Genomic DNA, 22,984 nt, shown 5'->3' with positions numbered 1-22,984 from the left:
GCTCTGCCTGGAGCTGGGTTCTTGTTTTGCTGGAAGGCATAGAGAGAAGACATGCTGAGCAGATTACCAGGGGCATTTTCCCCTTTCTAGTGAAATGGCTATTCTCTCTGATGCTACTAGAGTGTTTTCTGTCACCTCCAAACACTACACACTGTGACAACACTGATCTCCAAGGCCCGTACCGTCTGTGACACTCTGTGTAAGATGCAGGCAGAGTTGGACAAGACTCTGAACCCCTCCCGCCCAGCCCTGGCCAGGAGGTGGAGCTGGGGAGGGGCTGGCCCTCAGTTTGCCTGTTGTTTTGGGAAGCTCTCATTTAGGTTTTTACTACTGGGTGGTCCCCTGGGTCTCCCACCACATTCCGACTATTTCCAAAACTTTCTGAGAGGTGGTGGTTCAACCGAATGAGCATACTGTCCTCACTCACGTGGAAAGCTGTAGGCGCTGGCTTCCTTCTGTCACACATTCTTTTACGTTTTCCCTCTTTATTTTCTTTAAAGTCAGTTTGAACAAAATAGAATTGTGACTCTGAAGTTCTAAGATTCTGGGTACAGTGGTATATACGCTGTTGTTGTTGCTGTTGTTGTGTTGTTGCTTTTCCAGCCCCTTATGTTTCAATGCTCAGTGATCTCCATGCTTTTTGGATGGCTCGCCAGAATAAGTAAAAGATTTTAAGGAGATGCTCCCAATACTTGTTATTTGTTCATATATACATGTACTATTGAACTAATATATTCTGTTCATTAAAATCATACAAAGACAAACATTAAAAAAAAAAGGCGGTGGGGGGCGGCGCCTGGGTGGCTCAGTCGGTTGGGCATCTGGCTTAAGCTCAGGTCATGATCTCACACTTCGTGAGTTTGAGCCCAGCATGGGGCTCTGTGCTGACAGCTGAGAGCCTGGAGCCTGCTTCGGATTCTGTGTCTCCCTTTCTCTCTGCCCCTCCCCTACTCATGCTCTGTCTCTCTGTGTCTCAAAAATAAATAAAAACATTTATTTATTTAAAAAAAAAATTTTTTTTAACGTTTATTTATTTTTGAGACAGAGAGAGACAGAGCATGAACAGGGGGGGAGCAGAGAGAGAGGGAGACACAGAATCCGAAACAGGCTCCAGGCTCTGAGCTGTCAGCACAGAGCCCGACGCGGGGCTCGAACTCACGGACCGTGAGATCGTGACCTGAGCCGAAGTCGGATGCTTAACCGACCAAGCCACCCAGGCGCCCCAATAAAAACATTAAAAAAAATTAAAAAAATAAAAACACACAAAGACAACATTTTAAAAGGTAAAACAATATTAAGTTCTTTTATTTTCTCCCTGGCACACACACACAAGAAACTTTTTACTTTTACTATGCTATTAATGTCATATGCTCATTTTATATTTACATGTGCCTGAACTGAGTATGCTTCGCTTGAAAAGCTTGCTTTACCACTTTGTGATAGGATTCAGAAGTTTAATTCTGAGGGCAGTTTATGTTAATATTTGGTCTTAGTGATTATTGTGGCTAAAAACAATTCTACAAAGATAATGGGAGAAGTGCACTGTTGTCTGTAATTACCCTATCCTGACTCATGTTTCAGCCACATCTACCAGCTAATACAAAGGTTCTGTTGAAAGTTTACTAATAAGTTTCCATCTTCCTTGGCATCAGTCATTTGCTCTTGTAATGCAATCAAAAGTACTTCCCATTGGCCAAATCCCAGAGCAAGTCAGAAGGCAAGGGAGACTAGTTAATGCACATTTTCATAGATGGATACATGATAGATAGATAGATACACTCAAAGCTCTCTGAAATTATTCATTTGAAAGATTTTTAAATAATTTAGAAAAATCCCACTTCCCAGTTTTAAAAATGTGTACATATCAGAATTTTTTTTTTTAACAGAGAAAGCATTGTTTTCAGAAGCAAACATATACAATGATGGAAGCTATTCTAAATGTCCATTTGCAAAGTGTTCTCTCCAAGGCATGAATTTTTCAAGGCAGTCACTTTCTCACTCACCAGTACAATGTCAACATTACCTTGGTTGCACAGATTTGGTGTCTTTATTTTTTGCAAGGCTCACTGCTGGGTTGCATATTCCAACAGCTTCTTGTCACCATAGGACATTTCAGAAAATGCTGTTTGTTTTTCTTTTTTTTTTTTTTTAATGTTTATTTATTTTTGAGACAGAGACAGAGCATGAACGGGGGAGGGTCAGAGAGAGAGGGAGACACAGAATCTGAAACAGGCTCCAGGCTCTGAGCTGTCAGCACAGAGCCCGACGCAGGGCTCGAACTCACGGACTACGAGATCATGACCTGAGCCGAAGTCAGACGCTTAACTGACTGAGCCACCCAGGCTCCCGTTTGTTTTTCTTTACAGTGGCAGAGGGTTCATCTCACCCAGTGACCCTGTTAACGGTTGTGGTTTGTTTCCACCAGGTAGGATTAGATTTTAGGAACAATTTGGGCGAATGGTGAGGGCAACAAGTGGATGGGTTGAAGTTCTTGCTAGGAACTCCTGGTGTGCGAATTGGGTATTCGAAGTGAGTTTAGCGAAGGTGGGTAGCAAAGTGAAGCAGCCATGATGCAACAGCAAGACCAAGGAGCCTTTACTTCCTTCCCCGAAGCCTGGGGTCTGGGGACAGAACAATAACCCATGCCCAGGGAGAAAATTGTTTCTAGGAATGGAGCATGGTCTGTATCTGTGATTTTGGTAGAGGGACTGTATGAGTTTGTTCAGAATGCCCTAACAAAGTACTGTGACTAGGTGGCTTAAACAACAGAAATTAATTTTCTTGCAATTCTAGAGGCTAAAAGTCCAAGGTCAAGGGGCTGGTAAGGTTGGTTTCTTCTGAAGCCACTCTTCTTGGCTTGTAAATGACTCTCTTCCCCTGGGGTCTTTGCATAGCCTTCCTTTTATGCATGTGTCCATGTTCAAATTTCCTCTTCTTATGATGACACCAGTCATATTGGATTAGGGCCTACCCAATGACCTCATTTTAACTTAATCACCTCTTTAAAAGCCCTGCCTCCAAATACAGTCAGTCACATGCTGATGTACTGGGGACATATAATTCAACATATGAATTATGGGATGGGGACACAATTCAATCCATGATAGAACAATCCAATCCGTGGCCCACAGGGAGGAAGCCTGGGCAATAAGCCTCATTGAATCTTCCCTCCAGCCCACCAGTTCTCTGCATGTACTTTGCACTGGCCAAATTCAGGTGGAAGCCAGAGGACAGGGAGCCTGCTTGATGCTATACCCAAAGGTCAGTGTCCTAGGACATGCAGAGTTAAAAAGAGTAAAAAACAGAGAATATCCAGCTCACAAAATCACAGTGCTGAGCTTAGAAAACAGAAATGCCATTGGCCTATAAGGTTATCAATAATTTAACATAGAAGGAAAGAAGTAATGGTCAGAGAAGCCAGGGTACTCAGCTTTGGGGATTGCACTGAGATGCTAGCTTCAGAGAACTGCTGTTACTAGGTAGCTTGGCTTTGTGGAAACAGTTTGAATGTCTTGCATAGCACTTGCCCTTGTGAGAATCAGAAAAAGACATCGGCTGTGGGCAAATTAGAGAAAAGTGGTTTCCGTGGACTGAGCAGTCCTTTCAATGCACACCTTTTGGGATCCTCATTTGTCCTCCTCAGCCAAACACACCCTGCATGGCTCTGTGCAGTGACCGTTGTCACAGGCTCAGTGTCATGGTCAACATGTCCTCAGTCCCCTTCTTCCAGACCCTTACCACGGACACCTGGAAGGATACATGTTGATCTGCGGCTGCTTCAAACTGGCAGCCGCTCTAGTTCCACGTGGAAAAAAATCATTAAACTATGGCAAAATTCACATCGATCACTGGCTGTTTTATGAAATCCATCAAGCCCTTTTTGCTGGCAGTTTCTGGTTGATCTGAACTGATCTTTTGGTGGTTCTCCCACCTAAAGGGAGTACTTAGTGTTCCTTTAGACAATTGTTCCTTGTGAGCACCTCTTGGTAACCCCATTTTAAGAGTTTGGGATGACAAACACGAGGTCTGAGTATAAGCACTGGAGTTTTATCTATCCATCAGACAGGCTGCAGCTCACGGTAAGAACAACTCTGGGGGGAGCACATTCACATAGTCACTGCAGATTTGTATGGTCGTTCTGACAATTTTCTGGCAGGTGGCAGCATAGAGTTCTAAAAATGGTACACACAGAGTTCTAAGAGAGGGTACTTCCTCTGTCCCCAGTTGCTATAAACTTGCTGTCTGGGTAAGTGACCGGTTGGGTGCCCTGTGTGCGAGGGACTCTGTTAGGCATGGGAGTGGGTCTGGGGAAAGGGAAGGACCCAAGAAAGACTAAGACACGGTCCCAACTTCTCCATAGAGTGAAGAGGAGGACAGAAGGGTATCCTCTCAAGAGCTTCAGCTTCAGAATAATGTCCAGATGTACCGCCTTCTCTGTCCCACCCTCTCAAGTTCTGACAGTAAATGAGGAGTGGAAGGTCCAGAGGGAGAACTTCCACATCCCTCCCAGGTGGTGGCGATATTAGGCTATTGCCTGGGTTCTTTGGGCTCAAAGGATTGAGCCTGTGAGAGACCCCTGACAGCCATGGCCAGACTGGGAGTGGAGAACTACTGGAGCTGAAGGGTGAGAGCTGGTAGGACTGGGTGGATGTTGGTTGCGGGAGGCTGGGTGCGGGGCAGGCCAGGAACAGCCTGGTTGGTCCCGCAGCAGCTGTGGGCATCTGTGGAAACCACCAGAACAAAACCCAGGCACCAGAGCACCCTAACAATAAACTGCAGCTTGCTTGGCAAAGCCCAAGCAAAGCCCTTCTTTTTAGGAGAAAGGAGGGGAACTGTTTTTCAGTGTTCTCAGTGGGAAGCCATTTATACTAGTCATGCACTTGCCCCAGCACTACCCCCTTCCCATGGAGACTGGGCCCCCTTGGCTGTGGTTACTCACCCCAACTGCTGATCTTTGCCAACACTCACCCTCTTACCTCTGGGCTCTTACAACTGCTTCCCCGCCCTCCCCCTCCCCCCCCCCCCCAACTTAAATCTTAAGTAGAGGTATTCTTTGTGAGAAAGACAGTTATTTCACATAATCTTAGGGTCTGTGATTACCACTTTGAAACTACTTGGGCATTATCTTATAAAGCCAAAGCTAGGCATACCTCATGGTACAGCAGTCCCCTTCCTGATATACCCTGCAGAAATACGTGTGCACATGTATGAAGTGACACGTACAAGCCTTTTTGATCATTCTTGTCCACACTAGCCAAAAATTGGAGAGAGCTCCCATGTTTATCAGAAATGGAATGGACACATTTCGATATGTTTATACAATTTTTACCACCATACAGTGGTACAAATAAACGCATTACCGCTATGCGAAAACACACGACTAAATCTTACAGATATAATATTGAGTGAAAGAAGCAAGACACAACAAAATATTTACATTTTTTAAATGATTACTTATTTATGAGAGAGAGACAAAGAGCAAGCAGGGGAGGGGCAGAGATAGTGGAAACAGAGAATCCGAAGCAGGCTCCAGGCTGTCAGCACAGAACCCGATGTGGGGCTCGAACTCAAGAGGCATGAGATCATGAACTGAGCTGAAGCGGGATGCTCAGCCCACTGAGCCACATGGGCGCCCTGATGCAACAAAACATTTAGTGCACAATTCCATTTATATGAAGTTCAAATGTAGGCAAAACTTAACTGTGGGCTTTCGGGACACATATCTGGGTGGTAAAATCATAAAGAAAAGCAAGGAATGGAATCTTCTACTGTCCATGTAGTGTGACCCGCTGAGTGGAAGGACGGGTTCATTGTGAAGAGGCATCATTGGGGATGTCTAGGCAGGCGGCCATGTTCTACTTCTCAAGGGCCGAAGTCATTGGGAGCCCATTCTGCAATGAAAATTCGAGCTGTATATTTGTGTTTTATACACTTTTCTAAGCTTATCGCACAATTAAAAAAAAAAGCGAAAAAGAAAGTAACTCTTTATTGCCTAGTTATTCTCAGGAAGATTAAGTACCGGGTTGAATCTTGAAGGATAAATAAGAATTATCCACATGGAGAAGACTCAGACAAGAAGGGGCAAAGGTGCAAAGTATAGAACTTTTCTGATATTTTGAAGTTCAAGTGGAGGTGTGGTTGGAGGTGGAAACGAGGTCTTGGGGTGCCAGGTGTTTAGACGTGGTGGGCTGGTAGAGGGATTTGAAGCAAGGGAATGGAATTTCAAGTAGAGCAGGGCTAGTAACAGGGACAAATGCAACAAAGAGGTCATTCAGGTAAAGACTGAGGGGTGTCTGACTTGGGAAAGGAGGTCCCTGGCCTCCGGGTGGGAATTGTGCAGTGGGGCCTGGCAGTGGACAACAGACTGGAGTGGGAGGAGGGTGGGAGGGGAGGTGGGGGAGTGGAGACAGATGTGTTTGGCAGCCCTGACCAATGCTGCAGGGAAGGCCAACAGATGAGGAGGTTTAGATCGGGGAACTCACTATTTCTCCATGGCCATAAAAGGATGTAGCTCTTTCGTTCCCCAAGTCTTGAAGGCATTTATTTCGGACTTCAGAATTCACTCATGGGAAATGAGATGGTCGAACTGGTGAGGAAGCATCGCCCTGCTCTGTGAGGTTGGACTACATTCACTTAGGAGGCGCTGGAAAAATCCCTGGGAGTCTCAGGAGACTGTTGCGCCTGAGTTTCTGCAGGATGTTGGATTTGTGGCCTCAGAGATGGCAACTCAGAGATGGAAACGTCTCTGTTCCCTTAATTTAATGCACACCGGAGTTGGTGGCTGAGAGCTTGCAAGAGACCAGTCTGTCTGCCAGGCCCTCGAGGGACAGCTTCAGGCAAATGGTGTCAGTCAACAGTTTCTCTTCTTTTCTCTGCTGCACTCAAACCATCTTATATGCGTTTTCCTTCTTGTCTCCCTTTCTAAGCCTCTCTTTCCTGCTTCTGTTCCTTCTCTTCCTTCAGACATCCTCTCCTTCTATCTCCTTTCTGGATTTTCCACACTTCAAGTCTCTGCTTCGAACCTTTTACCACATTCCATCTGACAATGAGAGATAAGCAGACTACATGGGGCCAATTTATGGCATCACGAAGGCCCCCTTCTTTTGGGGGAGCACCTGCCCCGTTATGGCAGAGAGACTCCTGCCCCTTGACATACAGTTCCTGTCTCCTCCTGGGCAGAGTTGGAGGATGACCAACTTCCTCACCACCCCCAGAGTCCCACACAAAGCCTGAGCAGGGGAGCAAGGCTGAGGCATTGGCACAGCCAAGATGGTGATATCGGAGCTGGGAGGCTGGTTATACACAGGGGAACTGACCAAATGAGTAAATATACCAAATAAATATATCGGGATCCAGGTTACTTGCTGTCAGAGAAGAGAATTACAAACATGGGAAGGGAAAATAAACCCGGAGGTGTTGGATTGGAACTGGAGGTATAAACGTGTGAACACGTTTTTCAAAATATATGGATAATGTAGAAAACACGGATGTGAATGTGGGCATGTGGACACCTCCCCCCACATATACATTCCCTAACCCCATTCACTGACAGGGCTTGGGAACAGTGATATATCAGTAACAGAGTGCCCCATGTCCTCAAATCTTACCTTCCAACGACCATTCTCAACTAAAAGGAACCAAGACTCTTTGGAGAAATGGCCGAAGCCAGAACCGGGACAGGGAAAGCACAAGAGGAGCTTGGGACATCTACTGGTACTGGGGAGCAAGGAAACGCTTAAAAAATAATGGGGACATGTTTTAAAAAAAACACAGAAGCTGACATGCACAGGGTCCCACTGACCAAATTAGGGACAATTTGAGCATTAAAACAAATAATGATTGTAACAGATTAGAACCCAGCGGATACAATAGGAAACCCTGAGCCCATCCTCATGTAAATAAGTAAATGAATAAATTCAGTTTGAGGAAGTCCAGGATATTTACATGGTTGCAAAGCGTCTCCCCACGAAATACTTATTTTAAAAAAAATTTTTTTTTTTTTTATTTTAAGTTTATTTATTTTTGAGACAGAGAGAGACAGAGCATGAACGGGGGAGGGTCAGAGAGAGAGGGAGACACAGAATCGGAAGCAGGCTCCAGGCTCTGAGCATCAGCCCAGAGCCCGACGCGGGGCTCGAACTCACGGACCGCAAGATCGTGACCTGAGCCGAAGTCGGACGCTCAACCGACTGAGCCACCCAGGCGAAATACTTATTAACGGCCAAGTGAGAAGGAATAACTTTACTGTGGAGATGCCAGGCAGAAACCACCTTAAGTGATCAAAGGGAACATTGTTGGTAATGAGAAAAATGGAAATCCTGCACCCCCCAAAGGGATTCGGTGGGGAGAACACAGCCTCACTTTGGTGATACTCCTGCCAAAGGTGCAGGACCACGTGGAAACTTCAACCAACCTGAGGACAATCTGCAGAATAACCGGCACATAATCTTCAATTGTGTCAAAGTTGTGGAAGTCAAATAAAGACTGAGGAGCTATTTCAGACGGAAGGAGACTAAAAACACAGCAAGTAAATGCAACGTATGATTTTGAACCGGACCTTTTTATTATGAAGAACAATGGTGCTCTCACTGGCATTCCTTTCCTTATTTTGGTGGTTGTATTGTCATGTAGGAGAATGTCCTCGTTTGTAGAGGATAACAGAGCACTGGGCTGGTAATTTGCTCTCAGACAAACCAGGCTAAAAAAACTCCTTTGTAGTGTACTTGCCACTTTTGTTTCAAAATTAAAAAATAAAATGGCACAACCATGTTGGCGGAAAAAGAAAGATATGTTATAGGGTGAACACAAAAATCCCATTAGTTGAGGAAGAAAACATGAAAATTTTTGTGTTTATCAGGGGTCGTGCAGGGCTGTGCCTCAACATCCTTGGAGTCCCCTATGCTCTCTCCTCAGCTCTCAGGGGTCGTTTGACAGAAAAAGCGAGATGTATTATTGTTGTTGACAGTCGTTGGAGAGCTGAAGTATTAGGTAATGGCAAGTGTCATGATTCTCCTTCCCAAGTCACAGGCCTTGCCAGAGGACTTGAGCCCAGAGACTTGAGCTGTAGCTGCTGCTTCACGGGAAGTGGAAGAGAATGGACCATGTGTTGGCTATCACTAGAAGTGCTCAGTTAGTGGTAGGACAACTTGTGGCTTACATCTCTTTTTCCATCTGAGGGGCTGAACTTGGACGGGAAAGGAGCATCTGGAATGTATGTGCTGTTGCAAGACATTTTGTCCTTCAGGATCAGGGCAGAAGGAGGGATGAAGTATGTAAGAACATTTGAGAAGAGACTTAACTGAGAACATTTATTACAAGTTCACAGTCTTCCAGAGTCACTTTCATGGAGTGGGGCTTTGAAGTGCTGTCCTTGGCTTCCATTAAGGGGCCCTACCTGAAACAGCCTTGGGAAAGTGTCCTAGTATTGGCAGATACTTCCCAGTGTCTCCTGCAGAGGTCTCTATACAAAGGTAACAAATACTATCTTTTCCCAGAGGATGTGGTAGGCTTTGCTACCTTTGACAAGAGTAGATAGATGTACTTTCTCCCTTTTCACCTTGGCTGCTAGGAAACTCAAAATTATTGCGGTGCAACTATAGGGACAGTGGAGGCCTTTTGGCTTGCAGAGTTACATTCTGTGCTCTCCTTCTCGCTTCACTGTTAATCTCCCAAGCCCTGATTTTTAAATGTGTTTTATTGTATTTCCTGTAAGCTGCTTTAAACTATTGTAAATTAAAGGTTTGTAAACCAAATAAAGGGACAGAAGGATCACTGGAAGAGTAAAAGTTGAAGGAAACAGAAAATTTCCTCTGTAAGACAGAACTAAACATTAGGAAGAAAATTACACAGCAAGAATGCAAGAAGTTCCTTTGGTATTTCTTAAGAAAATAAGAGGTAAGAGGGCCAGGAACAATATTCACGGTCTCCAGCATGTGTCAAAGCACAGTGTTTGACAAGCGGGTACAATGGGATGCCTGCCTAGACTTCTGAGAAGAAAGTAATAAATATAAGATTTCTCAAGATACTGTGGTGGGGTAGGGGGCGGGTCAGAAAACCACGCAGGTGTTTGCAAATCCACAATCTGGCCCGTGCAGAACATCTGACAGAGGACGAACAAAGTCAAAGTGATGCTATTTAAAAAGTATCCTACACCCTGCTTGATTAAAACAAACCAAACCAACACTTTCTTTTCCTACATTCCAGTATTTTCAGAGCAGGAGTGACAAAGAACATCAACTCTTTGGACTTCTGCTCCAAGTCTCATTCTGGCACTAGCAGACCTATTGAAGACTTCATTTGTCTGCCTGACAATTTCATCTCTCAGAAGGCGCAGGGGCCGATGACGGAAACGGCTGCTTTGGCGTGAATTCCGATCAGTAAAAACGGAAACGGTTGGTAATGTGGAAATGACAAGAGTATCAGGAGAGAGTGTTTATGTTGTCTTGGCCCCTCCCGGAACTCCCAAAGCTCTTGATTTAGGTCATGCTTTTGTTACTTCTCCTTGCTAGATTGTCATTCATATGCTTGTGTCTCCTCGCAAGACTGTCCCTGGAGGACCGGGACCACATCATGTCATCTTTGTGCTTTCTGATGTCTGCTGCAGTATCTTTTTTTTTTTTTAATATATGAAATTTATTGTCAAATTGGTTTCCATGCAACACCACCCTCCAAAAACGCCCTTGTGCTGTCCCTTTATAATCACATCTTCCTCTCCCTCTTTAATTCCTGGCAATCACTCTCATGTCAATACACTTTTGTCTTTTCAAGAGTGGAAATGACTGACTCTGCAGCATCTCAGTTGGCAGGACTAAGAGTGATAGGTAGAAATTACAAAGATGCAATTTGACTTCGTTATAAGCTAGTTTGGGATCTGTTCCAAAAACATACGTGATGCCAGGTAAGGTGGGAAGTGCCCTGTCACTGGAGGTATTCAAGCAGAGAAATTGGATTTAGGGATACTAGATGGTGGAAGATATCTGCAGCCTCATTTATGATCTGAATCTTGTGTAAAAGAGCATTGGAATAACCTAGATCAAATCTCAGCCTCTCAGAATCACATTTAAAATGAAATGAATAATAGCATTAAAGTTTTTATTTAATCCAAAGCCACCTGTTTTCAATTCTGAGCAGCCCAGAGACCTGCCAGTGCTTTCTCGTGCCTCCAAGTCATGAGGTCTGGCAAGGCTTTTGGCTTTCTCCCCTGCCCCCTGCTTCCTTGGGCCTTAAAGTCACATTTGTTACTCCCCGGGTCTGAGCAACAATGCTCTTGGTGAGGAGAGGGCTCTGCCAGCAGCAGGCAACAGTGGTTATCTGTGTGTCTGTTCTTAAAATTACTCTCCGATTCAGAGCCCGGTTACTCCCCGCGGCCTGTGCCTGGAGCTTCAGAATACCCTACCCACCCCCCGCCCCGCAGTTGCCCTCTAAGGCGCTACACTGTGTGCATGCAGGTCTCCCAAAGGAGAGCTCACAGCTGAAGGTGAAGAACAACATAACCCTCCCTCTAGTGGCTCAAACTAAAACACTCTGGCCCTACAAAGGTCCAGAGCGAGACGCTCTGGAGCCACCTCGCAGGGCTGAAATTCCACTGCTTCTCAGAGTTTATCCTGAACAAAGGGATAGGCACAGAGCAGAGCCTCTCAGCTATGCCAAGAGCTGCCTGCTGGGACCCGTGGGCACCCATCTCCCAGACCCACTCCCCGCTGCCATCTGGCACGGGCCCCGGGTGGGAGCCATGTTCCGTGATGGAGGGGTGGTTGTCTCATCACGTTGCTATCTGAGGGAAGAAACTACCCAGCTTTTCTTAACCCCTGAGCTCCGAGTTTCCTCCCTCCTCACCTATGTGACATCTTCTGAAGCTTTGTGTGTAGGGAAGGGACCTTTACTGAAGGTAGCTAGAGCTTTTCCTTTTTGGCTACTCGAGTGGAATGAAGGCATGAGTCAGATCTGAACTTTGAGTCCCACTCAGGCTGGGAAGCACTGCATTTCTACTAGTGAATTTTTAATCAGTGTTTGTGAAATGCAAGAGGTGGAATTCAGGCTCCTGTGAATTTACCTAGTGTCACTGGCCAACTTCACCCCAGCCAGTATAGAGAGGGATATATATGCATCCCAGGGAGCAACTGTCAGCTCGTCTGCCCTCCCTTCCAACCCAAAAGTTCCATCTCAGAGGATGGGCCCAGCCCACCTCAGACACAGGTGAAATCCTGGCTCCCGAAGATGATCAGAGCAGCCACGACCTTTTTAGCCGGGCACCACAGTTCCCCTATATATGAGGGATGGCTCTTTTGAAAGCACCGTCACTCCGGTGATAGAAAGGGTGCTCCTGAAAAAGTGTTTACCAGTTTCCTTAGGAAAAAAAAAAAATTGTTTTTAATGCTTATTTATTTTTGGGAGAGAGAGAGAGAGCGAGCGCGAGAGCGCGCACGAGTGGGGGAGGGGCAGAGAGAGGGAGACACAGAATCTGAAGCAGAGCTCTGAGCCATCAGCACAGAGCCCAACACGGGGCTCAAACCCACAAACTGTGAGATCATGACCTGAGCTAAAGTTGGATGCTTAACCCACTGAGCTACCCAGGCACCCTCAGTTTCCTTTTAAAGGCAGCCACTGGATGTCTCAGGACTCCAGTGACATAAAGCCTTCCTAAAAGAACAAACAAAAATAAAGTTAACAAAACCTAAGATGCTTAGCAGCCCAAATAGCAGATCTTTCCTGCCTTTGGTCACTGGTCACATGAGAAAGCACTGCGACAGTGTGAGGCTGGGAAAGAAAGGAGACCATGCAGCTTACAGTCCTAGCAGCCTGTGTTCATCCTGGCGAGGCCACACTTCCTCCTGCCCTGACATAGCTTCTCGCTCAAGCACTCATTATCATCAAAGGGCCATATTTCCTTTTCTGAAAGAGCCATTCTGTACCAGGGTTTTCTCGGCGCTGGCAAGTTATGTGGTCTAAATTCCACTTATGTACTTCACACCCCACATGGCCCCACGGCAGGGAGGTGTACAGAGATGGGGGGTGTGGGTTCTTATTGCCTACTTCTCTCATCACCGAGCCATTGGGTAGCAGAAAAAGAATACTGTAGGACTACACTAGAACATTTAATCTGCCTTGGGTAAAGGACTCAATTTCCTGTTCCGAGTATTTCCCATAAAGCACCTTACTTAGTGTGGCAAAGAGAAGAGTTCTTTCTCCCCCATGAATGCTGAACAAGAGCTTCTTAGCCAAATGAGGTCACTGAAGGAGGCCCATGGTCATCAAGGCACGGATAAGATCACCCTGAAATCCTTACCCATGTGCTTGCTTAACACGACAGGGCAGTTTTTATTCTGTTCTGGGCAATGACAAATAGCACCACAGTCAAAGGGTAGCGGTAGGAAAGAGGGAGATGGGTCTGGCTTTCTGGTCATTTAGAACAGACCAAAGGTGGACTTTGGCTGAGAAGGACTGTGGTCAGCTGATGGCTCATGTCTCCAGCTCCTATCAAAAAAGAAGGAGGTGGCAAGGTTTTCCCACTTCTTTCCAAGGACATGTATTTTGAGTACATACCGAATCTGAAGTAATTTTCAACTCACTTTCAGACCAACTTACTGCGCTGAAGAAAGAGATCAGAAGTGAAATGCATGAAATTCTAATCGCCAATGAACCAATTAAAAAAAAAAAATTGACAGGAAAAATAAAATTTCAGATGTTTTTTATTCAAAGGTTTTCAAAAGAAATAAAACAGAAAAAGCTAACAATCTGATCAAATGTACAGTTCAAAAATGTCTTTTGGCGTTTAACAACAAGTCCTAGGAAAGAAAACTACAGAGTTATCTTGAACCGGACAAATAAGTTACCACTGGCAAGTTTGTGGCACTAGTAAAACAAAAATAAAAAATTAACTCTCTTGATCATATAGATATCTCTATGAAAATCTTTTTTTTTCAATCTGTACAAAAGGTCTTTCTTCATAAATTAATTTTTTTTATAATTTAATGGCTGTCTACTATGTGATGTTTAACTGATTTTTTTTTTATTTTTATTTTTTTATGTACAGAGGTTATGTTTCCCAAATCTTACCCAGACGAGTATGGCACTTAGTTCAGACATATCTAGCAGCAGATTTCCCCTCCCCTCTAACCGAGCTATCAAATTTCTGTCTTAACTAATGCAAAAATATCAAGTAGTGAGAGACCCAGGTTTATAAATGTATTAGGTACAAGGAGGGCGCTGCGTTCAGTCTGGACTTTCACAAAGCAGTAATATTCCAGGGAGCATAGAACCAATTAATACCACAACTTTAAAAAAGGAAACAAAAACAAAAACAAAACACATTTCTCTTAGGACTATGTAATTTTCACTAGAATCTACACTTCTCAGAGCAGCAAGGACTTTTGAAACTATGAAATGTCACTGACATCTATAATCAAATACAAGCATAAAATTTAAGAACTAAAAAATACTCGAAAGAAATAACTGCTCAGCCCTAGCTCCTGAGCTAGGAGGATTTGGTCTGTGGAAACAGGGAGGGCCAGCAACCTGTCCCAGCACAAAAGAAAATAGACTCTGAGGTAGATAACTGATCACACACCGTTGACCAGACAAGTACACAGTTTTGGAAGACAACTTAATTTACCGTTGCTTTTCAAACGTATGCAATCGTCTCACTAAAAGAGCTTGAAGAACAGTGAATCACCTTAGATGTACTAAAGTAGAAATAACCGTGTATTTACGAATCAGGAATTTCATAGTTTCAAAATTGGTTTCTCTTTACACTGAATACTTGTAGTGATGATGTAAAGTGTGGCACTGCTTGGATCCAAATCTTCCTTCATGCTTTTTTTTTTGTTTGGGTGTGTCCATACATCAGTTAAAATTATAAAACCTAAATGCAAAGGTACAAAAAAGGCACATTCTCCTAACCGCAAACTGGTCCGGCAAAAATAAAGAGCACAGAAGATATGACGCTGAGACAAGGTGGAGCAACTGGTTACTGGCTCTTCGGTCTTTGGTGAAGTTACCTTTAAAAGTGCCAAGTAATTTTTATTTCTCAAATTTATGTACTAGAGAGAGCGAGTAGCCAATCGTTTTGCTTCTATTCATATCTCAGCTTAGGTTTGAAGATAAAATCCTTACTTTTAGCTTTTGCCATTTAGTTGCAATAGCAACGTTTTTCGCTTTGCCAGATCTCAGGCAGAATTCTCATTCTAAAGCACTATCATTAGTATAAAGGAAGGACAAAACATTCGGTGACTCCCCGCCCCCGCCCCCCACCCCCAGCCCCAACGCTACCTACACTAAATCTAGAACATCGAGTTAGTTTTTTTTTTTTCCTGAAAAAAGGCAAAAAAGACTTTACATTGCATCATACAGCAGATATCCTAAATCAGTCAAACTATCAGAGGAAACTGTTGGCATACAGCCTTACAAACAATTTACCCTATTAAAAGTTCCCCAGTCAGAAAATGTGTTTCACACAAAACATTTTTTCCCTTCTTGCATTTCACTACCTTACACATCATGTGAAAAATCATTAAAAACACCTACTACATATTTAAAAAAGCCAAAATTTCAGCAACTTTTATTGACTACCTTTTAAAAGCCCTATGCTGCTGTTTTACAAGGCATAATAGACCAGCTCATTTGGTCAAAGCGTTCTACATCATTAGTTTGAACTAACTTTTACTGAAACAGCTACAGCATCAAAGGAGTTAAGGCAAATTGGAATTCATAGAAAAGGAGAAGACACTTCACACTACGTTGAAAGTAAAACGGAAAAGCTAAGAAGAGAGACGCGGAGGGCAACACTGAATACAGGGACACTCACACGGCAAGCACAGAACGCCATGGGGGAGGTCGGACTACTTAAACTTCAGAGCCCATTTCATACAGCTGAAGAAAACGCAAATTCAACACAAAAATGGACAAAACCACAAAAATCTGGTCATGCACTTGGATAAGTCTTCATGGTCTTTGTGCATACCCAGAAAATTGAAGTTTTCTTTTTCTTTTTTTCTTACTTTTTTTTCTTTTTTCCTTTTTTTTTTCTTTTTTGCATCATAACATTTGATAAAAATCTTTCGTTTTGTGGGTTTTTTTTGTTTTTTTGTTTTTTTTGTTTTTTTTTTACTAAAATAAACCTGTTCGGGGGAACAGCTACTAGATGAATTTAAGGGTTTTATGCACCTTATAGAACTTATAGCAAAAATAGTTTTAGTTGATTTCATTATAAATAACGTTTTCAAGAACCTGTGCAAAACTGTCAATAATTTCCTAAAGCACAATTGATCAGAAAAATCCATGATTGTTCAGCCTTCACACCCTTCTTCATGTAAGAACACCCTTCTGTACATCTGGAAGAGAAAAATAAAAGATAACTGCTTTTGTACATTTGGTATAATACAGCACCTCCTTCTTGTTTTAACGGTGTAGGTGTTTGAGGAAGGCAAGGTGGTGGACGCCTCTGGTGGTAGGCCAATAAATGCTGGAACCGAGGGTCGTTCCGATGCCTTGACTCCACCTGTCAAACCTGGGACCTGCACCAGTTCTGGTGCACTTGCACCAGAACAAACAGAGACCCAAGTGTCTTAAGTTCCACACAGCTATTTTATTACGATCTACATGACCAAATAAAAAGTTTTGAGACTTGTGGTCCAGGTGAGAGCTGGGAACGCAATCCTCCCATCTAAAGATACTAACATTAAATTCACAGTCAAGATATTGCTAATCTTATAATGCCAGATGAGGCAAAATCTCGTATTTCCTTCAGTTTGTGAGGAGTAAAGCAATATAAATTTGGGTCCATGTACTATAGGTCAAATTTGATACCTGGTGTTCTGACAGGTTACAGATTTTTAGGGTGGGGAGGGGTAAGGAGGGTGAGAGAGTAACTATACACTTGACTTCAATACAAGGCACTATTCTTTTTGGACAGAACCTGGAAGTTGCACAAAATCACTGATTTAACATTTCAGTAACACTGGATTCCTTGGCCATGATTAAGCCAGTGTGACCAAATCTGAGCTATGCTAAGTATCACTATGATAAAAGAATCATAGACTTTTTCCTTGACGTGAGCCCTGCAGTTACAAAGATGTTGCCTTCATACCTCACAGTTACTTATTAGGTTGAAAGGTGTATGGTGAATGGTCATTAGACGTCTCGACGGCCACCTGCTGCTGACCAGTTGCTTCCTATGAGAAAGCGGAACAGGTGACACATGAGCAATGGCATCCAAGTTCTGCTACTCACGTCTGAGCTCCACATCTTAAAAAGCAAGCACTCATTAAAAGTGGTTTTCTTCATATTACGTAGGGTTTTCAAGGTTAATTATTTTCCTAAGGAGTTAACATGTCTGACAGACCCAAAGAACCTCCCACCCCAACGTTTATGAGTTGTCTTTTCATATCAAGCTACAACTTACCAAACAAATATCCCTTGAGGCCAGATGTGACTTGGAATTCAGTATTTTCAGATTTTAGAATCTGAAAAACGGTAGGCACATGCTGTATATCACAGAACATATCCAGTGGGGTCTAGGGCTGCACCTCATAACCAAACACATGAACAGGTCTACACTGAAGGATATAAATATGCCCAGTAAGTGCGTTAGGATTCTTGCTTTCCATAAATTCGGGTTCAGTCTTGCCACAGGTCAGGTTTTTGCTGAAGCGGTTACAAAGAGAATGTTTACTTTCAGATTTTATTGTGTTTCAGAATTGCAGATAAGGGACTGTGGGTCCTGTAACTGTGGCTGTCAATATGTACACAAATTTAAATCAATCAGAGGAGAACAAAACAAAGCAAGAATGCCCCAAATGATCCAAACACAGGCCTAGGGGTGTTTCTGCAACTGGAACTTGTAGGATCTGCCTAGTGGGTAGGGCTGATTGGGTTGACAAATTTCCTTGGAATTTTAAGGGTACTGTGCAGAAAAATGCTATGTTTTGTTCAATCGTAATTCAAGTGTCAGTCTTCTTCCATGATCATTATCATATCGGTATCTTCTAGAATAAAAACTAAGAGTTATTTAGCTATACTAACAGCCTCTATTAAAAAAAAGGTATGGTTTGTTCCTCATCCCTATTATGATTCTAAAACATCTGAAATATCTTACTTGCAATTGACTACTTCTTGTAGTTATTATTATTGACAATCTTTGGTACTAGGATTGCAATCTTTAGCTTTATCTTTTTTTTTTTTTTAACGTTTTAAATTTATTTTTGAGAATCAGAGAGAGGCAGTGCACAAGCAGGGGAGGGGCAGACAGAGAAGGAGACACAGAATACAAAGCAGGCTCCAGACTCTGAGCTGTCAGCACAGAGCCCGATGTGGGGCTCGAACTCACGAACTGTAAGATCATGACCCGAGCCGAAGTCAGATGCTTAACCAACTGAGCCACCCAGGCACCCCTTCAGCTTTATCTTAATTTGCCTGTAAGTATCACTTTACAGGACACAAGATAGATTCCTGAAGGGTATGAAATGTGCTACAACCTTGGGAAAATATTTCTGGGAGTTTTGGGGTGTGTGTGGCCTGGATGTTGCTACACTAATCGGTATGCATAGAATTATCTTTCACAGTTGAAAATAATCCTAGCTATACACGCCCTCTAAACTCAATTCTTTATGCAAATATTTGACTTCTGATGGATCTTTGAGTCCTATCTAATTTACCCATTTCTTTTTTTTTTTTTAATTGTTTTGAATGTTTATTTTTGAGATAGACAGAGAGTCAGTGGGCAGAGAGAGAGGGAGACACAGAATCTGAAGCAGACTCCAGGCTGAGCTGTCAGCACAGAGCCTGACGCAGGGCTTGAACCCACGAACCACGAGATCGTGACCTGAGCCGAAGTTGGACGCTCAACCGATTGAACCCCCCATGCGCCCCTAATTTACCCGTTTCTAAAGCTACTCATTGCCAGAATGGCCACTGGAGGGTCTGTACCAACCTCAACGGGAACCGCCGTTGTCTGCACATGTGTATACTGTGGCAAATAAGCTCCTTGCATAGCTGACGTCGCAGGCATGTACTGAAAAGGAGAATACGGTCAGGATGGGAAATGAGAAGCCATGCAAAATTCTGAGTGCTTGGGAAATTTTGAGATGGGATGTCAAGTATTTGAAACTCTCAAAGAAGAAATTTAAACAAGCCACCGCAAAGTTTAATTAGTATGTCGTATGGAAGGCAAAATGAATATTTTCTACTTCCTGAATTTGTCAAACTAAAATTCCCACCTGTCTTTGGATTTCCTAACAAAGAAATACATACATGAAGATCACTAGGGCTTCTCATTCTCAATAATTCAATATCACTAATGTGCAATTTTAGAAGATCTCATCTCAAACGACTTCATTACTTTCCAGCAGCCCCCTGAACTAGTTATCTATAGAGTTATTTCCATAGGTGGAGACCTAAGGAGTAAATGATGTGTTGAGTTTTTATCAGGTCACCGCAGAACAGGAAATGGACCCTTGGTTTCCTGATGCTGACAATCATCCTTTTCCAAAGGCCTCAAAGCTTTCTTGTTGATCTCAATGTGTATGAACCTGGCTGAGCCTTCACAAGAAGCTGCTGCTGGTTTTGAATGTAAGCAAGGAAAACATACCTCCCTTTGTTCTTTTCTGCCACCATCGATATGGTCTGAATTAAAAGCCTTTGTCCATCCTACCGTCTAAATGCTATGTTGATATATATCAACCCCGAAAGTTCATCTGGTACCAGCTCAACCTCAGTACCCAACTAAGTCCCCTGGGCTTCGGAGAAGTAAGTCAATACTAAGACTCTAATACAGTGCCTCCAAATTTCATAAAAGAAGAAGTGAGGAACAATCTCCTGCCTTTATCACCAAGTACCACCTTCATCTTTTGGTTCATGAGACCAGGTCTGCAGTATGAATGAATGACACCAGTGATTAGGGCTATATGTGGTCAAGTGTGGTTGCCAGATTCTGGTAAAGGAGAGCTACCCAAAGGACAGACATTTAGCTCATCAATTAATCATGTGGAAGGCAATGTTGGGGGGCGGTGAGAAGGGCTCGGACATAACCTTTGATGTCACAGAGCCTGTAATTGATAGATAAGACACAGGCTGCATTAATTTACCCCCCTCCCTTTGCTGAGACATAGGATATTAATTTGCCACCTACTGTTCCGGTGCTGCCTAGTGACAGATGACTCATCTGCTGGGCCAGAGGGCTGATCATAGATGCAGGCTGTAGTGACATGGTGTGCTCCATTGAGGGAGTTAACACGGCCCCCTGGGGAGTCGGGAGACAAGAACAGTGTAAGATAAACTCAAGGAAGGAATGAAGATTCTGTCATTCCTTTTGCAAAGGAAATGCCCTAGTCTGTTGAGATGTGAAGCAAAAATAACCTCTCACACTTGCAAATGGTTTCCTTAACAATTGCCTAAAAATCTTCTAGCTAATGCTTCCTAAAACTTTAAGAGCATTCATTTCACTGAAATCACTGCATTGAACATCTTCCCCTTTCCATTTGCTCAGCTGTAAAGCAGGCCAGTCCAGCAGGAGGAGCTGTAGTAGGAAATGCAAACTATTTTTGGCTGGATAAGGCTACAAAAATGCTTCCTTAATTTTTTAAAAACTAAATGACAGCTGATGTTCTATGCAGCCACAAAACAGCACACATATCATACGGTGTCTTTGTGTGAAAATGTTCTGGACAGTCACTTGACTCAACATCAGGCTGTTAGGATCAAGATCACATTCTTCATTCACTCTGTTTCTCAGAACTTTCAGCTACAATTTGGCACCAAGGGAGGGAAGCAGATCCAGATATGATTAATACTCCAATTTCAGGTTCTTTGCTTTCATTTGAAAAAATTCTGGGCATTAAACATAAAATTAAATACGATTAAATGGGGTGGGGTGGTGGAGAACAAAAAAAGTATCGCCCATAACCCAGCCTCAACCTAATACACAATAAACAATTTCATATCCTAGGTTTTTGCTTTGAATGTAACATTCTATTATAAATATTTACCTAACTTAGTGCATAGCCATCATTATCATCATTAAAAAAAATTTTTTTTTATGTTTATTTATTCTTGAGACAGAGAGAGACAGAGCATGAGCAGAGGAGAGTAGAGAGAGAGAGAGGGAGACACAGAACCCGAAGCAGGCTCCAGGCTCTGAGCTGTCAGCACAGAGCCTGATACGGGGCCTGAACTCACAAGCTGTGAGATCATGCCCTGAGCCGAAGTCGGACACCCAACCGACTGAGCCACCCAGGTGCCCCATCATCATTTTTAATGATTGCATAATGATACACCAATTGTCTAAACCGAAATGCAGTTAAATCCATTTCTGCATTTTCTCTAATTTATCCTATGTGATATTCTTATGGATTACATCATTCCTCTCACTTCTGCAATCACCCAATTACCTGAGAATGCAGTTATTCTGACACATCCTACCAACATTAATGTCACGTTTTTGGTATCATTGCAACTGATCTACCCCTTCAATAAATACGCTGTTATTTATTGATAATTAGAGCACAAATAAGGCAGAGACTGGTATGTGGGCACTTTAATTCTGGTTGCAGGCAGTCTAAACTGGGTAGGGAAAGGCAGATAGGAACCTTCTGCACACACTACCACTGTCTCCTCTAAGATGTTAAACTAAGATATGTGTAGGCTTTGTCTCCAAAAGTTGCCCAAAAAAGATATAGATGTGTGTCAGAAACTGTTTGTTGTTAATGCATGTCATAGAAAATTTCTTTTTAAATTTTTGGTGTGCATCACCAAAAAGTATGTGGGAACATGGAAATGATTCAGAAGCGCAGAATATGCTGAAGGAATTTCCTGCCCCCTTTTCTCATTCATCGGTAGGAGCTACTGTCCAGGACTGTGCACACAGAGACAAGTATGTGTGCGTGTTTATACAGACACACACACGTGTCATCGGAGAGCTCATCTCCTGTGTTATCAGCGAAACTTGTTTTCTCTACTTCTTCAAAGTCATCTCAGCAACTTCCGATTTAGAACATGTCCTTGGATTACTGTTTCATACACATGGTCTCATATTGCATGCTATCCTCAGGAGCTGTCCTGAGAGAAATTCCTACCTCCTCTTATGGCCAACAATGGTTTGCTTTTCCTAAACAACAGATCTGTTATTATCTTACAAGTACCATGAATTGTTCTGCTTATCAGAATTCCCATTTTGCCTTAGTGACTAAAAGCAGAGGGCCAAATTTGTAGCCTTCTTATGACAAGCATATAGGCCACTGTGTTGGGTGCTGTTAGCTTTTTTTGGTGATTCTGTTCTCCACTTTTATTTTTCAACTGTTATTTACTTATTTTTTTAATTTTTATTTATTTATTTTGGGGGACGAGGAAGAGAGAGAGAGAGAGAGAGACAGACACGATCCCAATTAGGCTCCATGAAACATCTGTCAGGGCAGAGCCCAATGCGGTGCTCGATCTCACAAACTGTGAGATCATGACCTGAGGTGAAATCAGCAGTCGGACACTTAACCCAGTGAGCTACCCAGGTGTCCCCATTTTTCAACTTTTAAAAGGCATGTTTTAATTCAACAAACTGGATTTTATGTATCTTTGAAAAACACATAAATACACTTAGTGTAACTCAATTAAAAAATGTAATATGCACATAAATATAACAAATGCTCACGCCACTAAGAAATCACATTTATCAAAGAAAGTGTTACTGTTTCAGTATTTATAATTTCTACAGAGAGGCTAAAGTAACACTGATAAAAATCTCTAGCTTAATTTGTAACGCTTTATACCTGCATTAAACAGAATGCAATTAAAAAAAAAAAGTGAACTGTTTCATCCCAACTACTGTTAAAAACAGTAATTTTAAAACTTCAGAATTTTAAAATTCAATTGGGTGGTCCTCTATAGAACTGGTATAAAGAAGAAAATGGTACCCTGCTTCAAATATGATACATTTTAAGTTCTTACCATTGCAAATTTAATTTGATGTCAAGTACCAATTTGTTTTAAGTCAAGGGCGAGT

The 22,984-nt window shown here is 42.9% G+C and overlaps 1 protein-coding gene across 8 annotated transcripts in view; it reads right to left on the bottom strand.

Moving 5' to 3' along the window:
• Positions 1-13,670: 13,670 nt before the first annotated feature.
• The window catches only part of RBMS1 (RNA binding motif single stranded interacting protein 1), a 221,000-nt gene continuing 211,686 nt past the window's right edge, over positions 13,671-22,984 (bottom strand). For all 8 annotated transcript variants that reach the window (XM_058715168.1, XM_058715167.1, XM_058715171.1 and 5 more), the window contains 4 exons: positions 20,123-20,233; positions 18,926-19,006; positions 17,084-17,168; positions 13,671-16,328 (listed from right to left, as the gene is read on the bottom strand). In XM_058715168.1, the coding sequence (XP_058571151.1) occupies positions 17,091-17,168; positions 18,926-19,006; positions 20,123-20,233 (270 nt within the window). In that variant the 3' untranslated portion in view covers positions 13,671-16,328; positions 17,084-17,090. The remainder of the gene's footprint in view (positions 16,329-17,083; positions 17,169-18,925; positions 19,007-20,122; positions 20,234-22,984) is intronic.

The sequence above is a fragment of the Neofelis nebulosa genome, chromosome 2 (genome assembly GCF_028018385.1).
Source record: "Neofelis nebulosa isolate mNeoNeb1 chromosome 2, mNeoNeb1.pri, whole genome shotgun sequence".
In the NCBI taxonomy this organism is placed as follows: Eukaryota; Metazoa; Chordata; class Mammalia; order Carnivora; family Felidae; genus Neofelis; species Neofelis nebulosa.
Note: the sequence above shows the minus strand (reverse complement) of the source record. Positions and strands in the feature narration are given on the sequence as shown.